This window comes from Alligator mississippiensis, chromosome 3, assembly GCF_030867095.1.
Source record: "Alligator mississippiensis isolate rAllMis1 chromosome 3, rAllMis1, whole genome shotgun sequence".
In the NCBI taxonomy this organism is placed as follows: Eukaryota; Metazoa; Chordata; order Crocodylia; family Alligatoridae; genus Alligator; species Alligator mississippiensis.
In genome coordinates this window covers 23908111-23933432 of record NC_081826.1, presented here as the reverse complement: position 1 = coordinate 23933432, position 25322 = coordinate 23908111, and the positions used below count along the sequence as shown (strand labels likewise).

The window sequence follows — 25322 nt, the reverse complement described above, 5'->3', positions numbered from 1 at the left end:
TTAAAGGCAATACATTCATAACCAGATGCTTAGTATTTTTCTCTTAAATATGATTCTTAGTATATGGCTCACTTCTCATGTGTTCTTCATTAAGACAGCATTGATTAGTGGCATTCTCTTGATTGCCAATTTACGAAAAAAAGAAGCTTCTTCCTTGTATTCAGTTTCTTCTTAGCTACCTGAAAACCCAACTTTCTTTCCCTTCCAATTTTGACCTTTTCTGTTTGGGAGACATTGATTTTTTTTTTTTTTTTTGTTTAACAGCCTGTGTTTCTAATGGAGCTTGAAATTAACATGGCTTTTTGTTTACCTCCTAATTTGTGCAGCGCCATCATCAGCGTTGTCAGCACAGCCTTGGGAACAGGGGATGTTTACTGTTTCTGTATAACCACCAGAAGGAGCAGAAGAGCAGATAATGGGGTAGTGGTTTTTGTTTGCTTGTCTGTGTTTTAGACAGACCCTACGTAGAAGATATATTAATGACTTAGGCCTATTTGTCCTTTCTTTTTGTAATTGAACACAATGGGCTCAATCTAGCTCAGGGATACATTTAATTTCTCCGGCATCTGTATCACAGGGAGCAGAAAAAAATGTGTCAACCCAACGTGCCTGAAAATTCCAGTGTGCTAAGAGGGCTGGCATTAAGACCCAGCACTGTGTGTAAAACAAGTAGCACTGGCTAGAAAGTAAAGAAATGAAGCAGTTCATCCTCCAGATAGCTTCTCTGGCAAGGTGCCTTGGCTTTACTTAAGGATGGTCTCCAAACCTAGAGCAGCTCAGATAAGCAGTGGTACAAAGACAAGCTCATCTTCTGTTCTGTAGGTGAATGTAATACCAAGTATCCATATATAAAACTTGTACTTTATCTATTCAAAATACAAACTCACCAAAATAGCGTAAGTATAAGCCACCACCCAAATGCTTGGAAAGATGCTGCATTCTTTGGCAGAAGCAAATGAATTTGAATACTTGCTCCCATTATCACATGCTCCAGTAACTGGGTCAAAACAATGCAGTATGCCCAATTAGTTATAATAGGTCAACATTTGCCATATGCTACTGCACAGTTAACACAGAGAAAGCCTGTGTTAAGAGCAAGGAGGGAAATCCTACAGATTTCCTAGCTACAGCTTTAAATTAGGTGGTCCTAGTTCTGGTCCCTCCCAGCCCTGTATTTCTATGATTCCACGATTGCTCATTATAGTACTTCGCAAAATCTGTCTTTTATACCACCACTGCAATGGCTTCCAAGTATTAAGCTCTTCTGTGAAACAGATACTAACTTCCAAATAACATGCTTTATATGTTCAAATTACCACTGCTGAAGTGCACAAACTTGACTAGATATAGGAGGTACAGACACATGATATTTGGTTGCTGTGAAATATATGAAGCAAGGCCCATATTACAAAAGAATCCTGGTATTCATCTCGAAATGAAATTATTTTCCGCAAACAAGAACCTTACTGAGCCATCACCTCAGAAAAGGGAGCTCTGAGTCTGTTCTCATGCCTTTTGCTTAGAATTTTTACCTAGCAACTCTCCTCTGCTGAAGATAAAAGTAAAGCTATTATAGACCAGCACTGGCATCTTTTATCTCTTTCTGGGGAGTGGTGTCTTACTTTAGTATCCTGTAGTGTGTGTCAGGTGGGCCACAAACTGAACCTCCACAAGTATTAAACATCAACAAAATTAAACAGTTTTGTCAGAATCAGAACCACCTCCTTGCCCACAGACCTAAGTACTAAGTCCAGGAACACATCCGGGTCCATTATTTTTCTTAGTATACTTTTAATCGCATGAGTCACTTACTCTTCCAACCCTTGCCGCAAATACAGTCCTCTCATCTGGCTATAAAATATCCATATTAATTGTTTTTCTTTATATTAGGGATATCCTCCGATTTCTTCCTCTTCAACTTGCTTCTGAAGTGTTAATGGATGCATAACATTTCTGGCAGAAATGAATAAATCCCTTCGTTAACAGCTGCGTTTCGCAAGTACTGATCCTGCGTCTGTTCTAAGACCAGGGATTGTGTTTATTAAACTTCATACTTAAACAGCCCTATCAGCTCTGTTACATCAAAAAAAAAAAAATACCATATAGTAAACCATATCTTATCTATTTTTTGTACTGGGGGAAAGGGGTTTCTCTTTTGTTTTCATACTATTAACCTTGTTAATTGCTGCTAATATATTAGCATTTGTGATTATTTTTTTCCTGTAACGGTCATTAAAATTCAGTTTATTTATTCCCACCCCACCAAAGACACTACCAAAATGAATATACTTTCAGCACAACTTCCTAAATGTTTAGGAAACTAAACAGGTTTGTCTTCTTCTCGACGCAGGAACTCCATGGTTTTTCTTTTGTTCTAACTAGAAATATATTCTGTCCGTACCCTTCTCCCCAAGGAGTACCAACGTGATAAGCAGTGGGCTCAGTTCTTTATGGGCTCAGTTTACATTATTCCAAGAACTGCGAGGAAAGAAAGCTGATCTTTAATTTGCCTTTTAATTTAGTTCTTATGAAGTCTGCAAGAACTGGGGACTTACATTTACCATTCAGCTGAAAAAATATGGCAAAAAACAACACACACTTCAATGTGAACCAAACGTGTTCTGGAAATCTCCTCTCTGGAAACAAGTTCAGTAATTGCATTTTGGGGCTATTGAGTTCTTAGGATTTCTGCTGAATGTCAGTTGTCACACTGATCACATTTCAATATGTGAACTTCTCTAATACTGGGAAAAGTGAAAATACTAATTTATATCACTTGTCACCAAAACACTATTTAATATCAAATTTTTGGTCGTTCCTGGTTTGGGCTATATTTAAGTTCCTCATCTGGAGAGCAAGTGAACAGCCCCTTAAAAGCTTCCTGAGAAATAAAGCTCCTCAACATGTTTCTGTTTTAAAATTTAAAACTGCAGATTCTGGTTGATATTTTCTACCAGATTTAAGATTAAAATTTTGAATATAAACTACTTAAAGCACGTCACAGGATAAATTCACCTGCAGAGATTAGAAAGAAAGTCTCTCCTCTCCCCTTTCTTTTTCTTCCCTTGTCAGATCATGGGAACCATTAAAACTCAACATTTGTCAACTCTTACAAATGCAACAAAAAGACATTTGCCATTTTAAGGTATTTGTGGCTAAAACATAAGTGCCTGGAGTGGTGGATGTGGTGTGTTTAATTATGGTCACTAAAGCACTGCTCATCTGATTAATTCAAAGGTGGGCAAAATATAGCCTGCGAGCTAGATATAACCCACCAAGGGAATTTGTTTGGCCCGTGGTGGGGCCTTTGGTCCTGTCCAGCCCAGGAACAGAAGGCAGCCCAGGCTGGGATGCCCGACGGTGCTTGACACTCCTGCCAAGACAGCAGAGACAGCTGCTGGCTTCCGAGCCAGAGCCCCAGACCAAAGCAGCCACTTCTGCCTGCCTGCCCCAGAGATCGGAGGCAGCATCAGTGCCCGACATGGGCTTTAGGGTGGGACTCGGTACTAGGTGACTCAGGACAGAAGTCCAGCAGTGACCGGCTGCATTCATGGAGCAGCTGCTCCCAAATGCTCCTACTGTACAGCATCTCAAGTGTGGCCCCCACTGTGCAGTTTCTGCCTGACACTTGCCACCCTATGTGCCCCATGCAGCCCTGCCCTCCCCGCGGTTCAGGCCCTCCGCTGCCCCCAAGTTTGGTGGCAGCCCCACTGCCTCCCAAGCCTCAACCCGCTGCCAAGCTCTTGCATCCACTCAACCGCTTGTTGCCATGCCAGGCTCCTTCCTGCCATGCCTGGGGCTGCAAATGTTGCCCGCTTAGGTCTCTCTCCTGGCACTATTCAGGCTGGGCTAATGCTCAGCTCTGTACAGTACCAGGAGTTGGGGTATCCACACAAAGAGCTGAGCCCCACTGGGACTGCAGAGCTGGCGGGACCACATTGCATTCAACGTGCTCTGGGGCCCTTCAGCTCCTGATGCCTGGTCCCATCAGCAACGAAGCCACTACTTACTGTTTGGATTCTGTGGGACACCGCCACTTAGCTAGGAATCCCAGCCCCGGCCCCATCTGCCTGTGCTGCTCCCGGATGCCGCTCTCCACCCACCTGTGACCCCATCCTGGCTAACCATGGAGCAGAGCCATGATCTGCTGCCCACACACCCCTGCGACAGGCACTGGTTCTGTGGGCAGGGACATGCAGGGCGCAGATCAAATCTCCGCCCTGGGCCCTGGCCCTGTGCTGTCAGGACCCACACAAGAAGGGTGCACAGCTAGGCAGACAAGATGGTGTCATTTAGGGAATTTTGGTGAGCTGTTGCCAGCGTGGGGGGGAGGTGGGGGGAGGGTATGACTCAGCCCATGAAAGCTCACCAAAACTCCCTATGTGGTCCATGGGCCCAAACAATTGCCCACCCCTGGGTTAACTGGATTCATGGAGTCACTGTTAGAGGCAGAAAACCAGTTGAGATGGACCAACCAATGATCTGATTGAGAATAATTAACCTTGTATGCATCTTCATAATCTCCCCAAGTATCCATAAGAGTCTTTTAGGGTGTGTGGAAGCAACTTCAGGGCTTACACTAATATCCTGATTTAGACGAGCTAGAATATATTCTGGGGAGGGGACTTCTGTAGGTGGATGTGTTTTCAGACTTCAGTAAATTGGCTTGCAACGGTAAATTAATGTATGTCAGAGCAAAGAATAAAGGATCCTAAGGGCACAGTTTTAAAATGATGAGAACATTTAGAGTTCATGTTCTTGCCCATTCCTATTGCAACAATTGTTTTATACATAAATTCATGCATTTGTCTGTTTTCATTTCAATTTTTTGTCAAAGACTGATGTACTAGAATTTTAATGTTATATAATTATATATTCTGTAAATTAAAGCAGCATGGCGTATTGGTTGGGAATAGCACATTTCACACCTCATTACTTCTGCTGCAACTCAACCAATGTTAAGCTCTGATTTTTCCTCTTTTCAATATTTTGCATGCATTTCCCTTATATTTTCTTGCTCCTTATGCAGTAGCTTTACTGGCTCTAATGAATCAGTCAAGTTGTTATCTATAACAAGGGGAGCCAACCTGCAACACACGTGCCACAAGTGGCACAGGCAGCCTCTGTGTGGGCACAGGGCAGATGGAGGAGAAGATAGGCAGCACAGCAGCAGATGGGCATGGAGCTTAAAGCAGAGCATCAGATCAGGGAAGAAGCACAGTAGTCAGGAAGCATGGAACAGGGAGCAGAAAGCTGAGCAGCATATTAGGTAAATGAAAGGTATCAGAGTAGCACACAGGAAGGGTGAAGGGCTAATTTATGGCATGCTTGCCAAAAAGACTGGCTCCTATTGGTCTACAGTTAGCAAATATCAACAGTTAATACTGACAAATGTATATGTACCTGAACCCACCTTGGTTACCTTATGGAGAGGAAATGATAGTCAAGCAAAGTTCAGAATGTTTTGACTTTAAATCACTAAAGCTTATAATGCTGAACACCCTAAAATGTGAATTTCCTAGTAGAGAGCTGTCTACCAGTAGTTGGGATTAAGATGAGTGTTGTGCTAGGAAATGGTTTATTTTTATTTAAATAAATGGGATTCTTTAAACTGAATCTTCCCTCCCCAAAATGAAGATTGGTGCTATGTTGTGATGGATAAAAAGTACTGCCATGTCTGTAGGATCTCTCTGCCTTATTTAACAGTAGAATTACCAGGAATGCAAAAAATCTACTCTGCTATTTACACATGGACATCATTATTGCAATTGTACATGCATAATGATGAACATTTGATATTAAAGTCCAAATCTTATTTTTACTTCTCAGCTACATTTCCATCTTGATTCAGAGGCAGCTTTGGTACTATGCATGTAGCACCAGTAGAGAGGAAAATGGAATAATTTGCTGATTTATACTACAGAAGAAAATTACAGCAAATATTCTAAATTTCTATTATTTGTCCCTGAAAACCTAGAAGACTTGCTGCGTACGGCTTTACAAAATTGGATGAGAGGAACTGAAGGGTTCAACTCTAAACACAAAGCTGGAATTTAAAGGTGTTCTACAATTCTTCAATTGTATCAATGTGTGGGTACAGAAAAGTTCAGAAGGGACTTCCATGGAGTTTGTCACCTCTAAGATGCCAGTACAAAGCAGTGGTTGTATTGGTAGGTTGTATCTATACAATAGCTATTTATCTGAAAGAAGTGAGTCACTGGTCTTGGTTTCAGTTTCTACTAGTGAACACACACGTACCTTGCAAAATTACCACCATAATAGTGCACAGAGATGCAAATACCTCCTCAGCTCTAGATTAGCTGTGAGTCACTCCAGGTAGCAAAGGGAAAACTTCACTGCTGCTATCCCTGCAGTTCTTACTGTGTGAATTGTGCAGTCTTGTCTCCAGGACTGTCAACCTCCACAAGCATTAACACTTAAAAAAAAAAAGCAATGTGTAAAAAAGTGCACCAATGTTGCCAATAGCCAAACTACAATGGCATCTCAACATACACACTTAAAACTTCTTTGACTCAACTTATCCAGCTCTTCTTCTGAAGGAACTCCTGGTCTTAAGTACCGTATTTACTCAAACATAAGACAACGCCCCAATAAGTAGATTTGATATTCGGAAAATGTATAAATTTGTTAGAATATTCCAGGTATGAAATCTAATTATTGGATCTATAAAATCTGCCCCCTCTCACTGCTACAGCAGGGAAAATATATCTGAGGGGGTCAGGTGGCCCTCTTACCCTCTGCCCCACACAACTTCTTCCCCCTGAAGCTCCTCCTCACTCTTACTATCAGACCCTTCTCTCCCTGAGCACATAGAAGTGAGGGGGCAAATTTCAAAACACTGACTTTTCCTATAGTAATTTGCATATAGGCAAATTACTAGGGGTACCCTTAGATTTAGTTAATCAAGAACTGATGTATGTTACCTTTTTTTAAACTGGTGCAAGTTTTAGCACAACTATTCCATAAAAACACTTTTAAGCAGCACTTTTGCATCCACTTATATATAATACAAACTATGCATTCTATTAGGCCAAAGCCAAAAGTCCATGATTTACCACAGCAACTATGACAGCAGCAGTATCAGAAGCAGCGGAAGAAAAAGTGACAACGACAGGGAATGAATTGAGAATGTAAACCCCAAAATCAGGGCTAGGACTAAAAGACTGGGATTGAGTTAGAGAAAGGATGCTGGACGAGTGTGTAGGAGCGTGGGTGCGTTACTTGTAATGGATTTGCAGGCTTTAAATGTGGTTTATGGTGTGTGAAGAAAAGCTTATGCTAGCTGCTGTATATATATAACACTCTCTCTCTCTCTCTCTCTCTATATATATATATAAATATATTTTTTCCAAAAAAAAAAGGGTCTCATCACAATGTTTGCCCAATATGGACCATGTATTTGTGCTCAGTGTTAGCTGCATTTAATCAGTTTCATAGTTGGTTTCCATTACTGAGCACATGCTGCTTTTGGCAGCAGTTTAATGATAAGTAATGTATTTAATGAGGTTGGTATGTGAATGTAAAATGAGGATCTTTTCCACCCCTCCATGCTGATTGGGGGAAAACAGTGTATTCTATTCAAGTAAATACAGTAATATAATAGGATGCACTATACTGACAACAAATGAATACCCCCAAGGAACAGAGTTATGGTATATATTAAATGGGTTCACAAGGTTTTAAATATTTAATGTCTAAAAAGATATGAAATCTTATTAGTACAATAAACTCTGTAAAACTATTCAGTACATTACCATAACCGCAGTGTTAGAGCAACTCCTATTCAAAGAAGTTTCATCTCATTCCACTTACAAAACAAAGGAACATTAAACCCACAGCATTCTAGCCCATTTTTACAGGTGGAACAACTGAGGCAGAGAAGGTTTAAGGTATTTGTCCAGTGTCACCCAAAAAGTCATTAGCAATGCCAGGAATAGAACCTAGATGTCAGGTATCGCACAATGTACCCACTAGCACACCCTTCTACAAAGGTACTTTATTCAAAAGCATACATTTTCCTCTCAAACTTGTTTTTGTTTGTTTTTTTTTAAAGACCGTTAATTATAGGTCAAATTACGTTCACTTTATTTTTCCATGACTTTTTTCCTTTCGAGGATTCCAGTGTTTTTCCTTCCTTCAAAATACCAAATGTCTTTAAAAATCTGCTTTGCTGTAGTTAGCAAAGCAGAAAAGGAGAATTTTTTTGTATTGTTGCTGTCTTTCCATCCAGGAAGTACAACACATATCCAGGTGGAGGATCTTAACATAGGGCAAGTGTGAGTGGGGAAACACTTTCCACGAGTATGAGAGAGAGAAAGGGACAATATAGAAGTACTTCACTGAAGGGCTGGGTATTTTCATGAGAGCAGGAGAGACAAAAGCTTATTGGAGCGGAAGAAAGACAACAGTGTCAAACCACATATTGGAAAGAATGAGTAACAACGAAACCATTGGGAAAGGAACAACTGCTTTGTATTGCCAGTAAGACTGCAGCAGTGGGGCTACTGCAGTTTTGCCAATTCTTGCAATTATCACAAGCAAAGTTATTCTGCGTCATTCTGAAAGCTGCAGCTCTGCCAATCATGGGGGGGGGGCGCACATTCCCAATTTTCCTTTAAAAAAAAAAAAAGATTTTATTTCATATAGTTCAAACACAGAAAAGCTTAAAACCAAGCCCCATGCACATTTGAAAGGCTCCCAGTGCCACAACATTCAGGTTCTTTTAAAACCTTTTGATCTTTGGGGCATGACTCATGAGTTTTAGACATGTGGTCACTGGCAATATTGGACACCTCAACAAGGTGAGGCAAAACCACAGATGTACAAAAACAGCAATTTTTCAGTTCCTTCTTTGTGAACATCTCACTCATATCCAGAACCACATTTTTTCCTACATAAAGTAGTTGCCAGGGAAAAAATATCATTAAGAGATAGTCCTGCCTATGTTAGAAGCAATAACTCTCAGCTGACACAGTGTCACCAAATAAGTATTTGCAGGACACGAGTCCTATTGCATATGGCAATAATTACATAGAAACTCAGCCTTATAGTTAGCTCAAACCACTGATTTGATCCTGGCTTCAGTTATGATGAAACTGTGGTGGTTAATCTGTGTCACACAGGGAAAGAAAGGTCAGAACTGTTTCCACTACCCTAAGAAAATTGTTCCATTAAATTTTCCTTTAATGTAATGTAAAAACAGTTTTCTTTTAGAATTTTATTTACTTTTTCCCCTCTCACAGACCAAACAACATGTCCTAATACACAGGCCTGGGCATGGAGGTATAAATGCCAGTTTAGTTATGGAAGGAAGAGCCTTCCGCTTATCCAAGTCAGCTTCTCCTGGGGGCTGTACCTAACAGCAAAGAATTGAGAACTGGTACCAGGGCTGCTACCTGGCTCAAATCTAAGACGAGGCAGCACCCATGGGCACTTCTGGTCCTTGCACACAGGTCTTTTATGCATCCCAAATATGCTACATGATACCTCACAGAGGTATGTATGTGCTGGGACTGACTTATGGATCTCAAGCCGGTCCAGAGAAGTGATACTCTCCCTCTATGCGACTTTGGTCAGCCCACAGTTGGAGTACTGCGTCCAGTACTGGGTGCTGCACTTCAAAAGGGATGTGGCCAGCTGGAGAGGGTTCAGAGGAGGGCCACCTGCTTGGTGAGAGGGCAGCAGGACAGGCCCTACGAGGAGAGACTGAAGGACATGAACCTGTTCAGCCTCAGCAAGAAGAGGCTGAGGGGGGACCTGGTGGCTGCCTACAAGCTCATCAGGGGGGATCAACAGCAAACAGGCAGAGCCCTTTTCTCCCCAGCACCACCTGGGGTGACGAGGAACAATGGTAATAAGCTGATGGAGAATAGGTTTAGGTTGGAGATCAGAAGGCAATGTTTTACAGTTAGGGTGGCCAAAATCTGAAACCAACTTCCCAGGGAGGTGGTCCTCACCCCTACCTTGGGCAAATTCAAGAGGAGGTTGGACGATCTCCTGTCTGGGGTCTTGTGAACCCAGCATTCATTCCTGCCTGTGGCAAGGGGTCAGGCTAGATGATCTGTTCAGGTCCCTCCTGACCCTAGCTACTATGAAACTATGGATTTTGGGGTGGTGGAAAGATTAGCAGTGAAAGAGATGGGCTCCATGGATACAAAAGGAATTGACTTGCCAGTGTTGGCAGACTGACACACTGGTACAGAACACATGCACTGCTGTTTCCTTGAGTTTCCTAACCTACCAGATGAGCTTCTGCTAAATGAAGAGCTGTTACATTGGTCAAAGGGGGTCTTCCTTAATTCTGCTTGCTTGATTCCTTAATTCTGTTTGCTTGATACCATCAGGGGTCTCAGTTTCAATGCAGGGTTTTTCTTTACCTTCTTTGCCTCTTTCTTCTTTCTCCAGAAAGAGTTGGCATGAGAAGGGTTCAGAACATATGACTCCTTGCTTCTGCTGTGAATGACTGGAAGGAGGATGGATTGGGAACATGATTAACCACTCTTGCCTCATTAATCCAGGACATGGATGAACCATATTATCTACCTGAAAAGTTCCTTCCTATGATGGGATGTACATTGTATGCCATAATGGGTCCCTGCAATTCTTTCACTCCCCAGACTCATCATACAGCCAAAGACCCTGGTTGGAATGAATGCCTTGTGTTTTTCCGAAGCTTATCCATTGTTTTGTGGAGGGTCTGGCAATAACCATGAAGTCTGAGAAACAAATACCTAAGTTTCATAGATTTCATTAGGGCTGAAAGGGACCTTGGAAGATCACTGAGTCCAGCCCCCTGCCCCAGGGGCAGGAAGTCAGCTGGGGTCAAAGGATCCCAGCAAGATAAACGTCCAAATGTCTCTTAAAGGAGTCCAGAGTAGGTGCTTGCACCACCTCAGGGGGGAGCCTGTTCCAGGCCTTGGGGGCTTGGACAGTAAAGAAGTTCTTCCTCATGTCCAGCCTGAAACAGTCTTGGAGGAGTTTGTGATTGTTTGACCTTGTCATCCCTTGGGGCGCTCTGGTGAACAGGCATTCCCCCAGATCCTGATGTGCACCCCTTATGTACTTATAGGCAGCCACCAGTTCCCCTGAGCCTGCCTTTTTCCAGTCTGAAGACTCCCATGGCTCTCAGCCTCTCATAGTAAGGCCTGTTTTCCTGTCCTCTGATCATGTTCAATTTCTATTAGGAGAATCCCTGTTCGCCAGGTAAAAATGTTGAAGCTCTTTCCCTTGGACCAAAAATGAGAGTTCTTGGAGAAAAATAAGCCCACTAGAACCAGGTAGAAATCAGCTTGGAAGAGTTTTTCCTGGGGAAAAGTGTGTACTCCCCCTCAGCTTAATTCCTCCCAGGGACAAGGGTCACCCAGTCTGGTGGGGGTGGGGGGAAAGGCAGCTGCTTACAGACTGGGAGGGGAGATGGGGAGCAGCTGCCAGTCCCCGCTGGCTCCTAATACACTAAGGTCCTTGGTGTGAGACGTAAGCACGGGGCTTTGCCCCACCATGCCCCCTGCTCCCATAGTTCCCGGTATGAGAAGTGGGCTAGGGGTTTTGCTCTGCTGTTCCCCTTCTTCTCCAGACTGGTCTGAGAGGGGAGGGAGGAAGCAGCCAACACTCCCTGCCTCTTAGCTGAACCGGGCAGCCCCCAGTTTGGGGAAGAGGTGGGGGGTTGCCAGGTCCCTCTGGTTGTCTCCCCTGCCCTGCTCCACTGCCAGTTGGGCAGCATGGGGAGGAGGGAATTTAGGAGACAGAAGGGCTGGGATAGGGTTTGGGGAAAACCTCCACAAACCCAGTTCTCAGCCCTGCTCACTTTTAAAATTGCCACCCAACTGGCAGTGCCGGGAAGCTGGCAGGCCATGAACCCAGCTTGGGGAGGGTCTCCCCAGGATAGCAAGGCAAAGAACCCACTTGCTCCTTGCACTGGCGTCTCCAGGTGCACACAGCGGGTGGAGGACATTCTGGGGAGCCCAGTCTGCTCAGCTCCTGGACACCAGAAACTGAGGATGGAGCAGTGCCACCCCTTGCCTGCTTCTTACACCAGAGCCCCAGAGTGAGACTGGGCAAGGGGCTTTGCCCCACTGCTCCCTCCACTTGACTCCCTGAGACCAGGACCAGAATGTAGAATTGGTTCCCACCTGGTCCCCAAATGGGGGTCCCTGGTCTGGGGAATGGGTCAAGGGCTCTTCTCTGCTGCTCCCCACCCTGCACCTGGACAAGTTAAGGAGGGGAAAGGAGCAGAGAGGCAAAGCTTCTTCACCTTCTCCAAACCAGGCAGTGCCTGGTTCAGCATCAGTGCTCCCTTCATCTCCTGGCACATTTGAAGAGGGGAGGGGAGTAGCTACCACTGTTCTCGACCTGCTCCCCAAACCAGGCACTGCCTAACTTGGGAAAGGGGCTGGGCACCCCAATGATCCCTATGCTCTGCTCCCCGGGAATGGAGTGGAGGCTATTCCCTGCCTGGGGAAGAGGCAGGGAGTCTTTCCCCACTGTCCCACTCCTCCTGGAGACCCGGAGGAGGAGAACAGACACTGACTCTCATGCCTTCCCTAAACCAAGATGACCATGGACTTGGAAAGGTACAGAGAGCAGGAGAGAGGGGACAACTACGGGTTGAATGCCTGTACCGCTCCCTGTCGTACCCGTATCACACTCCCTCTCCCAAAAAGATTTCTACTGGTGAAACTGGCTCAGAAATTTCCACTGGCAGAAATGAATGTCTGTCAGCATCACTCTCACATACACAACAGGTAACAACTTTGCTATGCTGCAGGACACCCACCCTCCCAAAATGATTTTAATCTTGAGGTTCATGGGTTGCTCTTGACTATAGAAGCAGAAGCAATTGGTGACAGATAGAGGGGACAAGGCTGAACTCCTCAACGAGTTCTTTGCCTCAGTGTTCCTAAGCAAGGGGCATGACAAGTCTCTCACTGGGGTTGTAGAGAGGCAGCAGCAAGGCGCCAGACTTCCATGCGTAGATCCTGAGGTGGTGCAGAGTCACTTGGAAGAACTGGATGCCTTTAAGTCGGCAGGCCCGGATGGGCTCCATCCCAGGGTGCTGAAGGCACTGGCCGACGTCATTGCACAGCCACTGGCGGGAATATTCGAATGCTCGTGGCGCACAGGCCAAGTCCCGGAGGACTGGAAAAGGGCTAACGTGGTCCCCATTTTCAAAAAGGGGAGGAAGGAGGACCCGGGCAACTATAGGCCGGTCAGTCTCACCTCCATCCTTGGTAAAGTATTTGAAAAAATTATCAAGGCTCACATTTGTGAGAGCCCGGCAGGACAAATTATGCTGAGGGGAAACCAGCATGGGTTTGTGGCGGGCAGATCGTGCCTGACCAACCTAGTCTCTTTCTATGACCAGGTTACGAAACGCCTGGACACAGGAGGAGGGGTGGATGTCGTATACCTGGACTTCAGGAAGGCCTTCGATACGGTATCCCACCCCATACTGGTGAACAAATTAAGAGGCTGTGATGTGGATGACTGCACAGTCTGGTGGGTGGCGAATTGGCTAGAGGGTCGCACCCAAAGAGTCGTGGTGGATGGGTCGGTCTCAACCTGGAAGGGTGTGGGCAGTGGGGTCCCGCAGGGTTCGGTCCTTGGACCGATACTCTTTAATGTCTTCATCAGCGACTTGGACGTGGGAGTGAAATGTACTCTGTCCAAGTTTGCAGATGACACAAAGCTATGGGGAGAAGTGGACACGCCGGAGGGCAGGGAACAGCTGCAGGCAGACCTGGACAGGTTGGACAAGTGGGCAGAAAACAACAGGATGCAGTTCAACAAGGAGAAATGCAAAGTGCTGCACCTAGGGAGGAAAAATGTCCAGCACACCTACAGCCTAGGGAATGACCTGCTGGGTGGCACGGAGGTGGAAAGGGATCTTGGAGTCCTAGTGGACTCCAAGTTGAACATGAGCCGGCAGTGTGACGAAGCCATCAGAAAAGCCAATGGCACTTTATCGTGCATCAGCAGATGCATGACAAATAGGTCCAGGGAGGTGATACTTCCCCTCTATAGGGCGTTGGTCAGACCGCAGTTGGAGTACTGCGTGCAATTCTGGGCGCCACACTTCAAGAAGGATGCGGATAACCTGGAGAGGGTCCAGAGAAGGGCAACTCGTATGGTCAAGGGCCTGCAGACCAAGCCCTATGAGGAGAGACTAGAGAAACTGGACCTTTTCAGCCTCCACAAGAGAAGGTTGAGAGGCGACCTTGTGGCTGCCTATAAGTTCATCACGGGGGCACAGAAGGGAATTGGTGAGGATTTATTCACCAAGGCGCCCCCGGGGGTTACAAGAAACAATGGCCACAAGCTAGCAGAGAGCAGATTTAGACTGGACATTAGGAAGAACTTCTTCACAGTTCGAGTGGCCAAGGTCTGGAACGGGCTCCCAAGGGAGGTGGTGCTCTCCCCTACCCTGGGGGTCTTCAAGAGGAGGTTAGACGAGTATCTAGCTGGGGTCATCTAGACCCAGCACTCTTTCCTGCTTATGCAGGGGGTCGGACTTGATGATCTATTGAGGTCCCTTCCGACCCTAACATCTATGAATCTATAGCAGAGGCCAGCCAGGATTTGGAAATGTGCCAGGTACCTGGAAATAACTACCTGTGGTTTTCTAGAAATCCAATTAGCCCTCTAACTATATTTTTCTCTTTCAGCATTCAAAAACATCCCTCGTCACTCTCTTTTAGCATCTGACACCATGTTATAACTGCAGACAGCATTTCTGGGCCAAATACTACTCCTGTCCTTCCTCCCAAGTTTGGCACAGAAACAAGGGTTAAAGGGAGAATCCTTACCACCTCCCCTCCACCTGCCCACAGCAGCTCTTGCAGCCCTGGAATTGCAGTAGCTCTGCTACCATTATGCCTTTGGTCTATGGCGTTGTATGAAAAGCTCCTGCAAAGCTGTGTCCCACAGGGCATAAACAGGATCCAGAGCCTGTGCAGAAGCTTCACAAATCATTTTCCCTGGCGCAGCGGAATGGAACCTGTTCTGCAGCATGCATGAACCTCCACAAATATTGAGGAGTAGGCCAGGTCTGTCTCCATTACAATAAAGCATTCTGTATCTTATACTCCAGAGAAATAAACAGATTAATAAACCTGGTCCATCAAACAATAAATAATTTGTGTGCACAAACAGATTTGATTCACAACAGCTCGATGGTGCATGCTACAAATGCGGCAAGATGCCTGCTATAAATGCAATGCGCTCGCTGACTATAGGGAAGCAAAGGGATACAGCTGCTGAAGAGTGATGTGAAATTAAAGAGGGAATGAAACGTGTGATCTTATTTAATCACACCTGGTGCTTCAATTTTTCAATAACAGCACCCTGCTAGACTGTGTCAAATCGGTTTTACAAAGAAAAAAATTATGGCTGGAAAATGAATTAACTATTTCACCACCATCACTAATATCTTATACAAGTCATAGCTTTAAAGAGAAATGTTTCTACAGCATTTTTTTTCCTCAGGAATACACTGGACACCTTTCACATGACCAAGTGGTTAACAGCAACTTACAATACTGGACTTGAACTGCAGAGCATCTGAACTCACCAGTGACACTCATTCAAAGCCATGAGTCTTGAGTGGGTGAGAGTATTTTTATAGTAAAAGTATCTTGTCCCAGTCCAGTTCAGGAATCAGGATGAGCAGGTAAGTAGGTGGCACACAGGGCACTGACAGACATGAAAAAAAAAGCGCTTTACCGGAAGAGGTAATACGTTAGTCCTACCCAGCTCCACAGCATCTGTGTAGATCACGTGCTTCTACAGTGCTTTTTGGCACTTTTATCTAATACCTGATTCAATCAGATAAAAGCACTAAAAAGGCCATGCTGAAGCACCTGATCTATACAGACATTAGGTGAGCTGGGTCCAATCAACGTGATGCCTCTTCTGGGCATAAGCTGGGCGCAGCATGGGGGTGTGCTGAGTTTCAAGCATGGGGTTTTGTCTTATTTTGTATGTCTGTAAGCAGCCGTAATGTGTAAGAACATAGCAAGAACAAGTAGGAGAGATGGAAACAATGCAACATACATGACACACAGAAACACAGTGATCCATGTAGATCAGTCATTTTCCACAGTGCATATTTGTGATAACGGAAAAATTCATCCTAGAAATTATTTTTTTTATTGAAGTCATATTTTGCATTCAGGTGTTTGGGTTTATATTAAATGTCAAATGTAATTTCTTTTGCAGGCATTGCATTGTACAATTACCTATGTCTCATTGGCTAGTCAGACACTGTTTCTCAAATAGGACACCCTATGTACTAATAAATCACTTTTTGTAATAGACAGCAAGGTGCTTTATCTAATGTAAAAAATGGTAATTGTGGTCAAATGTTCCATTCTTCAGGGAAAGGAAAAACCTTCTACATGATTTCACTCAGCAGCAGAAAATAAAAAGCTGAGGTATAATTAGCTTAACATAACCATCTTTATATTAAATTCACAGAGAAGCAAATCAAACATGAAAAATAACTGTGGAATGCCCATTTTGGTCTCCTTACTGCATTAATGTCACAATACTGCAGAGTCACAATAAGACACTTGAAGATCCTGCAAGGATGAGGCATGTGTTTTAAGAGTGGCTTATTTTAAGATAGGATACATTTTTAATGTGTATGTTATACCTTAGAAAAATTTACAGTCAAGAGAAGTGAGACTTCTGGGTTTTATTGTGCGGCCTCAACCAATTTACTGAAAGATTAAGGATACTAAAGCAGATACCCCAGAATAATCTTGAGAACTTCTTAGGATCTTTATCATCAGTCACAGGACTCATATCCAAGCCAACAACGTACTTAGAAACAATAACTGCTTCCTTATAAATAAAGCACTGTAGAAGACCAACGCAACTTAGAGTAACAGGGTGGAAGTATCTACATCAAAGTGATTTAGATTACTGATTTTAACTGTGATATAAATAAGCAAACAGGAAGCCCTGAATTAAGTCTATTTTGTTCCGGTTTTGCATTTCTAATTTTTGTTTTCCTAAGGAAGTGTTGATTAGAATCGATTGTTAACCATTTAATGATAGTGATGTACACCTGAAGTCCATTCCTGTGCTTAGAGGTAAGATCAAGTATACGTGACACACATTGCTCTATCCTGTTCTTTAAACTTTCCAGTGATAAGATTCCATAACGACTCTAGTTATCCTAGGTATTCATTCCATATCTATACACATCATAAGAGACCTTTGGAATATCTACCTCCAATCTCCTTTGCTGAAAGTTAATCCAGTTACTTCTTATTCTACATTCAGTGGTCCTGGAGACCAAGATTGCTGTCTTTTCCTCTTTATAACAACCTGTTACATATTTGTACATTCTCATGTTACCTCTCAGTTTTACTCCACCTTCTGCAGTAAAAAGTTGTCTCAAGCTGAGTGAGCTACTACTGAATAGTCTGTGCCTTCCATATTGTTTTCCCAACAAAAATCTAAGTAGTTAAAGTTCCCATAATCATCATGTCCTGTTCTTTTCATGCTTCTGTTAATTGATCATCTACCTCTCCTTTTGGCTAATAGTCTAGAGCACCATATTACCACACATGTCGACATGTTGACCGGCAACTAACTCTAGTCTTTACACTGCTCTTTGACTTTCTGCTTGCTAACACAGAGATTACACTATCTGCTTGCTAATCCTGATTATCTATCACAGGGGTGGGCAAAATATGACCTGTGGGCTGAATTTGGCCCACCAACTGAATGGATCCGGCCTGTGGATGCCCTGGTAGCATTCCATGGGGGGCCGAGCGCCACCTGCACACCTCTCACTACTGCACAGGGCAGGGCATGCATGAAGTGGATTGCAGCTCAGCCAGGCCCTGGCTCCAAGCTGTCACTGCCCTGCAGCCCAGCACCATGATCCCTGCCTGCTCCACTCCTGAACACTGCTTTGTGCCAGCCCAAAGGCCCATAAGGAGTTTTGGTGAGTTGTTGTGGTGGGGGGTGGTGCTGACCTGGTCCGTGACAGCTCATCCAAAGTTCCTATGTGGCCCTTATGCCCAAGTAATTGCCCACTCCTGATCTATCATGCACATTCATTCAAGAAATTATATAAATAAACACTGGTTACCTGTCGTTCACAACCAGGGAAGAACTGACGGTGAATGTAGTACTGGATGGCAACTTGGGCAGCAGTGACCACGAGATGATAGAGTTTGGGATCCTGAGGAAAGGAAGGATGGAGAGGAGCAGAGTAAGGACTCTGGACTTCAGAAAAGCAGACTTAGACTCTCTTGGGGAACTCATGAGTGGGATCCCTTGGGAAGCCAGTCTGATGGGGAGAGGGTCCAAGACAGCTGGCTGTATTTTAAAAAAACCTAACTGAGAGTACAGGATCAAACCATCCTGATACACAGGAAAATTAGCAAGTATGGCTGAAGACCAGCTTCGCTTAGTGAGGAACTCATCAGTAAATTAAGTCACAAAAAGGAAGCTTATAAGAAGTGAAAATTTGGACAAATAACCAGGGAAGAATATAAGAGCACTGCCTGGGCACATAGGGATGAAGTCAGGAAGGCCAAAGAGCAATTGGAGTTGCAGCTAGCAAGGGATGTGAAGGGTAACAAGAAGGGTTTCTACAAGTATGTTGTAGCAAGTGAAAGATCAGGGAAAGTGTTGATCCCTTACTGAATGGGGGAGGCAACCTTGTGACAGATGCACAAAAGGCTGGAGTGCTGAATACTTTTTTGGCCTCAGTCTTCATAGGCCAGGTCAGCTCTCAGACTATGGCACAGGGCAGCACAGTTTGGGGAAGAGGTGAGCAGCCAACAGTGGCAAAAGAACAGGTTAGGGATTACTTAGAAAAGCTGGACACGTACAAGTCCATGAGGCTGGATGGGATGCACCCGAGGGTGCTAAGGGAGTTGGCTAATGTGACTGCAGTGCCACTGGCCATCATCTTTGAAAATTCATGGCTAACAGGAGAGGTCACAGATAATTGGAAAAGGGCAAACATAGTGCCCATATATAAGAAAGGGCAAAAGGAGGATCCAGGAAACTACAGACCAGTCAGCCACACCTCAGTCCCTGGAAAAATTATGGAGCAGATCCTCAAGGAATCTATTTCTAAGCACTTGGAGGACGAGATTATTAGGAACAGTCGGCATGGATTCACCAAGGGCAAGTCATGCCTGACAAACCTGACTGCCTTCTATGATGAGATGACTGGCTTTGTGGATGCAGGGACACCAGTGGATGTGATATACCTTGATTTTAGCAAGGCTTTTGCTACGGTCTCCCACGACATTCTCCCAGGCAAGCTAAGGAAGTACGGGCTGGATGAATGAACTGTAAGGTGGATAGAAAACTGGCTGAAGCATCGGGCTCAGAGAGTAATAATCAATGGCTCGATGTCTAGTTGGCAGCTGGTATCAAGTGGAGGCCTGGGGCCAGTTTTGCCTAATGTCCTCATCAACGACCTGGAAGATGGCACAGAGTGCACCCTCAGCAACTCTGAAGATGACACCAGCCTGGGAGGTGTAGTAGATATGCTGGAGGGTAGGGCTAGGATTCAGAGCGACCTAGACAAATTGGAGGACTAGGCAAAAAGGAATCTCATGCGGTTAAACAAGGACAAGTGCAAAGTCCTGCATTTAAGACAGAACAATCCCATGCAGAACAATCCCGTACAGGCTGGGGGCTGACTGGCTGGGCGGCAGCTCTGCAGAAAAGGACCTGGGGGTTACAGTGGACAATAAGCTGAATATGAGTCAGCAGTGTGTCCTTGTTGCCAAGAAGGCTAATGGCTTATTGGGCTGCATTGGTAGGTGTGTTGCCAGCAGGTCAAGGGAAGTGATTATTCCCCTCTATTCAGCACTGGTGAGGCCACATCTGGAGTACTATATCCAGTTTTGCCCCCCACCCCCCAGTACAGAAAGGATGTGGACAAATTGGAGAGAGTCCAGCCAAGGGCAACAAAATGGTGAGGGGGCTGGGGGACATAACTTATGAGAAGAGACTGAGGAAGCTGGGCTTATTTAGTCCAGAGAAGAGGACTAAATAACTGAGAGGGGATCTAATAGTAGCCTTTAGCTACCAGAAGGCGGTTCAAAAGAGGATGGAGCTGGACTGTTCTCAGTGGTGGCAGATGACAGAACAAGGTGCAATGGTTTCAAGTTGCAGCAAGGGAAGTTTAGGTTAGCTATCAGGAAGAATTTTCTCACTAGGAGGGCAGTAAAGCACTGGAACAGGTTACCTGGAGAGCTGGTGGAATCTCCATCCTTGGAGGCTTTTAAAACCCAGCTAGCAAAGCTTTGGCTGAGATGATCTAGTTGGGGATGGTCCTGCTTTAAACAAGGGTTGGACTAAGATGACCTCCTGAGGTCCCTTCCAACCCTAATTTTCTATGAGTCTATGATTAATTTTTACATTTTTATGCTAAAAAATTGTGAATGAACTATTTATTTTAGACTAGGTTTTTAGTTTGTCTTTTTACTCTTGATCTCTTAGATGAAAATTGTGATTAAAATACTCAAAAACAGCATGTTAATTTTTTAGTTACATGAAATTAACTTAAAGAATTCTATACTTATCAAAACATTACTTGACTGTAATGTTACTTATTAAACAAAGGAAATATATATATTTAACTGAACTAATTGTTTCTTGTTATTGTTCTCTTACAAAATTTTAGAACAAGTAGATCTCAGCCACTTACATCTACTTTTTATTCAACGATTAGATGAGGAAAAGAAAGTCTCTCCTTTATTGTCTTCTAACTGGTTTCTCAAATTTGAATGAACAACTCATAGAACCATAACAGCTGAATAAACACGCACAAAGAAAATATTTTTGTATGTATAGGAAACGCTGCTCCGTCAAAAATAGTTTAGCACCTCAACAAGTTCTTCGTTAGTAACTTCAACTGCTTCAGTGATTGGTTTCTATAAATTTTCTTCAGCAAATGAGTTGATAAGTATGTCTTAAGGTTTAAATAATTGAATCTGAGATTACAGCCAGTTTAACCTACCTTAAAATAGGTTTCCATAATTTCAAATTGGTTTATTTCTTTAAAGAAAATGTATTATATCATATAGGTAATCTTTTTATTTTTAAAAACAAGTGACTTTTATCCCCCCCTGCATTGCAATATTTGTGACTGCTAAAACTACTACAATATTCTACACTGTTATATATTGTATAGAAGAGTGGAAAAGTATTGGAAGGAAAGCAAAACAAAACAAAAAATCCCAAACAAACGGACTGCTGCTTCCCCACCAAAACCACCAAAGAAAATATGTAGGGTGGAAATGGAGAAAACAGACTTTGAATTCAGGGTCCTCATGCCATAGCTGTTTAATTTTTTTTTATTTACTTTGCCAAGCTTTTATGACATGCTTTTGCAATTTTTAAATCTTCTAAGATTTTAACGTATAGCACGTGCAAATATTGCTCGTCTGGTTCAGCCTACTTTCTGAGTCCTCAGAGGGCACATCTACATGAGAAATTTACTGAGGAGCTGACCAGTTAGCTCCACAGTAAAACATTACCATCTATGCATTAGGTTTCAGTAGACTAACAAACACTGTTGCAGGGTAGCCTGGTTAAACACAAGTAGTATTCTGCAGTGGTGTAGTTTTGTGTGCTGTAGTGCATGTGTAGATGGTGATGGGGCTGGCTGGGGTGCTTCAGTGTGGGGGCTGCCTGCCAGCTAGCCCTGCACCGGGGCACCCTCATGCTCCAGCCACATGCTGAGCTGGGATGGAACAGCCCTGGGTGGGCAGGCTGCTCTGGAGGCTGCTGAGGAACAGCCTCGGGTCCCCTGCCAGTCCAGGGCTGTTCTGACAGTGCTCCATTTGCAGCAGGGGATGCACCCTTATGCCCCAGGCAGCTTCTCTGCTGCACGTGGAGCCTGGTCGGAGCAGCCCTGGGCTGGCAAGCTGACCCCTTGGGTCCCCTGCCAGCCTGGGCTGCTACAACCAGGGTCCATGTGCTGCACACGAATAAACTCTGAAGTAATATGCTCCACACTTATCTTCAAGTAGATGATGCCAAGCACTGATTTTAAAGCTCACTTGAGTGGTTTCCAATTGAAACAGTTTACCTGATTCTTGTCATAGCCAAAATGCCTTATCATTTCTGTGCCAGGTACAATGGATAGTAGAAAAAAAAAAGGTTCTATAAAAGCAGCTAAGAAATATTTGAAGAGAGTATGGACTGTTTTTTGTTCTTTTTTTCTTCCTTCCTTTTTTCCAAGTCTTTCAAGTATCAAAAAGATTGTATGTGACTTTAAACATAGTCTCTTCAAACAGCCTAGGGCAATAGAGCTATGATCCACCTGCTCTTTAGGACACAGAAAAAAATGAAATTGTTCCCTGTGGCTCTTTTTTATATTAGGGGAATGTTTTAAAAGATCTTTTTGTCTGTTGCTAAGAGAGGTTCAACTTAACCAGTCTCAGCAATATTGAGAGACCTAGCACAGACAGCCTAATAGCAGGTGCCACTGTTATCCAGCTTTGCTAAAAATGTGAGTAGTTTAACATACTAGTAGCTTTCGATGAACTAAGTCTTCTAACACTGATCACACAAAGTCGGGCTGAATCAGTACAGGCAACCACTGGAAATCTTTTAAAGATATCCCTTGTATGAACAAGACACATGAATGGCATGTAAACAGCCAGGTTTTTGATCGAAGATGCCAGATAAACTCAAATAATGAAGCTCGAGGAGTTTGACAGCTACTTGAGTTACCATATTTGATATAAAATTGGTAACAGTTTCCGCTCCTCCCAATTCATCCCTCCACTTTAGAAGTTCCATAGTCTAGCAACCTCTCAAACAAAGACGACTGAATCTAACTTCCTTTGTAGCCAATTAATACCAGTCAATCAAATCAGAGGCAGAAGCTTTCATATAGCTGGATGCTGGATGTACTTCTTAAGACACCAGGAAACTTCAGCACACGTGTCATGCAGGCCACCAGTATTAAGCTGGCCTTAGGCCTTCAGTTCAGTAAAGCAATACCCTTCCCTTTTTGCCTCTGATTGCCAGGTGAGATATAACGTGTGGAGGCAAGTTGCTAATCTTGACATCTGCAATGGAAACCTACAAGCAGGAAGTTGAACAGCTGGCAATTAACTGTCTTCTTGGGTGTGCAGTCATTGTTTCTGGTTGTTCTAGGGCAGCCGCTCGGGATCAGGAAAGAGAAAGGTGAGCACTCCTTTTCACCAGTTACTGGTTCCCACATGATGAACTCTCACAATTCACCCAAAAGGGATTTACTATTCAGAGAGAGAGAGTAGAATTGCAGTGCTGGTAATGACCATGTTGTAAGGGACCATTAAATGTCTCCAAATGGTGAAGCTGCTTTTAACTTTCCTTCAAAAACAAGCTTTTCCCTAAATGTTTAGGACTAAAGTGTGCAGTCACTTGCTCCAGTGGTCTAGAATTGGAGCCTGCAGCATTAACAAGGCTAGATTAGTTCCCCATTGCCCTGTACTACCAAGTGCCAACATGTGACGAAATAAACACATGTTCCCCACTACAGTTAAGGGATGTTATGCACATTATCTTTTGTTTCAAAAAGCTGATAAAAAGTAAAGGAAGCCAAACAGCAATTAAAACTGAAGTAATGAAACCCAGATATATCCCCTTAGAAAGCTGGCCTTGTTTGCTGCAAATCAGTTTCAGCAGCCAATTTGAAGCTATCATGCCAGCACGCTGTTATATGTAAGTTAATAAGCACTTACTATTGATGGTTTCTGCAGTAGCTGTTTAATTTTTAATCATATCCTTAATTTACTGTTTACGTTTTTATCCAATTAGGGTGGGTAAGAGGGAAGGGGGGAGAGAGAGAGAGACTGTGTTTACTTTAGAGTACAATGACTGAATAGCACAGCTTTTGCAAAAATGGATTTTTTCCCTTAACAATTCTGGAGAGACTGATATATCAAAACGTTAGACATTTAGAAAACTTCCTGTCTAATTAGGGAGGAGTTTGTTGCCTTTGGACTTGAAATTTTCCCAGACAGCCTTCTTAAGTTTTAAAGAAAAAGTCACCTCCACCTACTCACCATTACATGCTCAGAAATGAGCAGCACTCGTGTTTTCCCATAGTCATAAGAACATCATTGTCATCAGACCATAGGTCCATTTAGCTCAGCATCCTGTGTCACAGTGGCAGGGAGTGGATGCTGAAAGGGAGAGTGAACTGGGTGTCCAGGGTTTTTTCCACTCTTCTCTCTCACTTGCAGCATCCAATATGTAAGGTCTATGAAGCTCTAATTCAGAGGCTATACCTTAACTCCCATGCTCATTAGTTACTGAATAGCTAGTCCAGAGATGTCCACTTATGCTACCAACATATTCCTAAACACATCAAAACTAAGTGAAATAAAGAGGCAGGTTATTGATTTTTTAGGCATTAAGAGGTTTTTTTTCATGGGCCTACCAATACAATTTTCAACTGCAGAGTGAGTAAATAACCCAGGGTAGGGCAAAGCTCCAAACATAGCATTGTGGTGATGGCAGTTGGTAAGAATTAGGAAGAACAAATACAAGAGATCAAGAAATCGTGCATCAATACTAGGAAAGCACTCTCACTAACTACTATTACATTATTCACACACTTGCTACAACATGCAGTAATAAAAATATACCCATACAAACAACAACCCAGATTAGCATAGCCCCTTCTCAATGCTAGCACTTTATTTACTTTGCTCTTAAAAAAGATTGTTTAATTCTGTCACTTGGTAAATCTAACCATTCAAGCTTCACTTCAGTTTTCTCAACAGCACACTGTATCAAGCAAGCTAAAGATGTGAAATCAATACATTTATAGAAAAACAAATATTTGAGGTGAGGTTACCTAAAGAAGGGATAGATGAAAGCACCGTTAAGGAGGTATTTTTACAGTGTCTGAGTGGGCTGGATTAATGAGCCAGGGCAAAACTCATACCAGTGCAGAAGCACAAAACATGACCCACAATCCACCACCCTTAAAGTAGTAAACTTTCCAGCTTACAGTCTTCTTCTTCAGAAGCAAAGCTTGTCAAAATATGTAACCAAAGAGCTGGGCAGTTAACTAGCTGCAGGTGCGTGTCATGTCTACAAATGTGCAGATAACAGAAATTTCTATTAGGCATGCTCCGTTCTGCTTTTTAAATGTCTGTGTTGTGGTATTTAAAGCAAAGACCTTCTGAGTAAGCCAAGACGCTAAAAGGTATGTTCAAGTCTGCTTTTACCCCTTGCTTCTGGGGCCAGAAACTTGTAAAAAGGAAGGATGAGAATACGTAATAAAAGGAGACAGGAAGATCTACTGAAGGCTCTGT

General features: G+C 43.6%; 1 protein-coding gene across 5 annotated transcripts in view; it reads right to left on the bottom strand.

Moving 5' to 3' along the window:
• The window catches only part of SAMD12 (sterile alpha motif domain containing 12), a 273317-nt gene that overhangs the window by 82233 nt on the left and 165762 nt on the right, over positions 1 to 25322 (bottom strand). For 2 of the 5 annotated variants that reach the window (XM_059723798.1, XM_059723797.1), the window contains exon 5: positions 18122 to 18214. The exons of 1 other annotated variant lie outside the window; for it this stretch is intronic. In XM_059723798.1, the coding sequence (XP_059579781.1) occupies positions 18129 to 18214 (86 nt within the window). In that variant the 3' untranslated portion in view covers positions 18122 to 18128. Of the gene's footprint in view, positions 1 to 6258; positions 6437 to 18121; positions 18215 to 25322 lie in introns of all 5 variants that reach the window. 2 more of the 5 variants (XR_009460636.1, XR_009460637.1) reach the window with 2 other exon arrangements.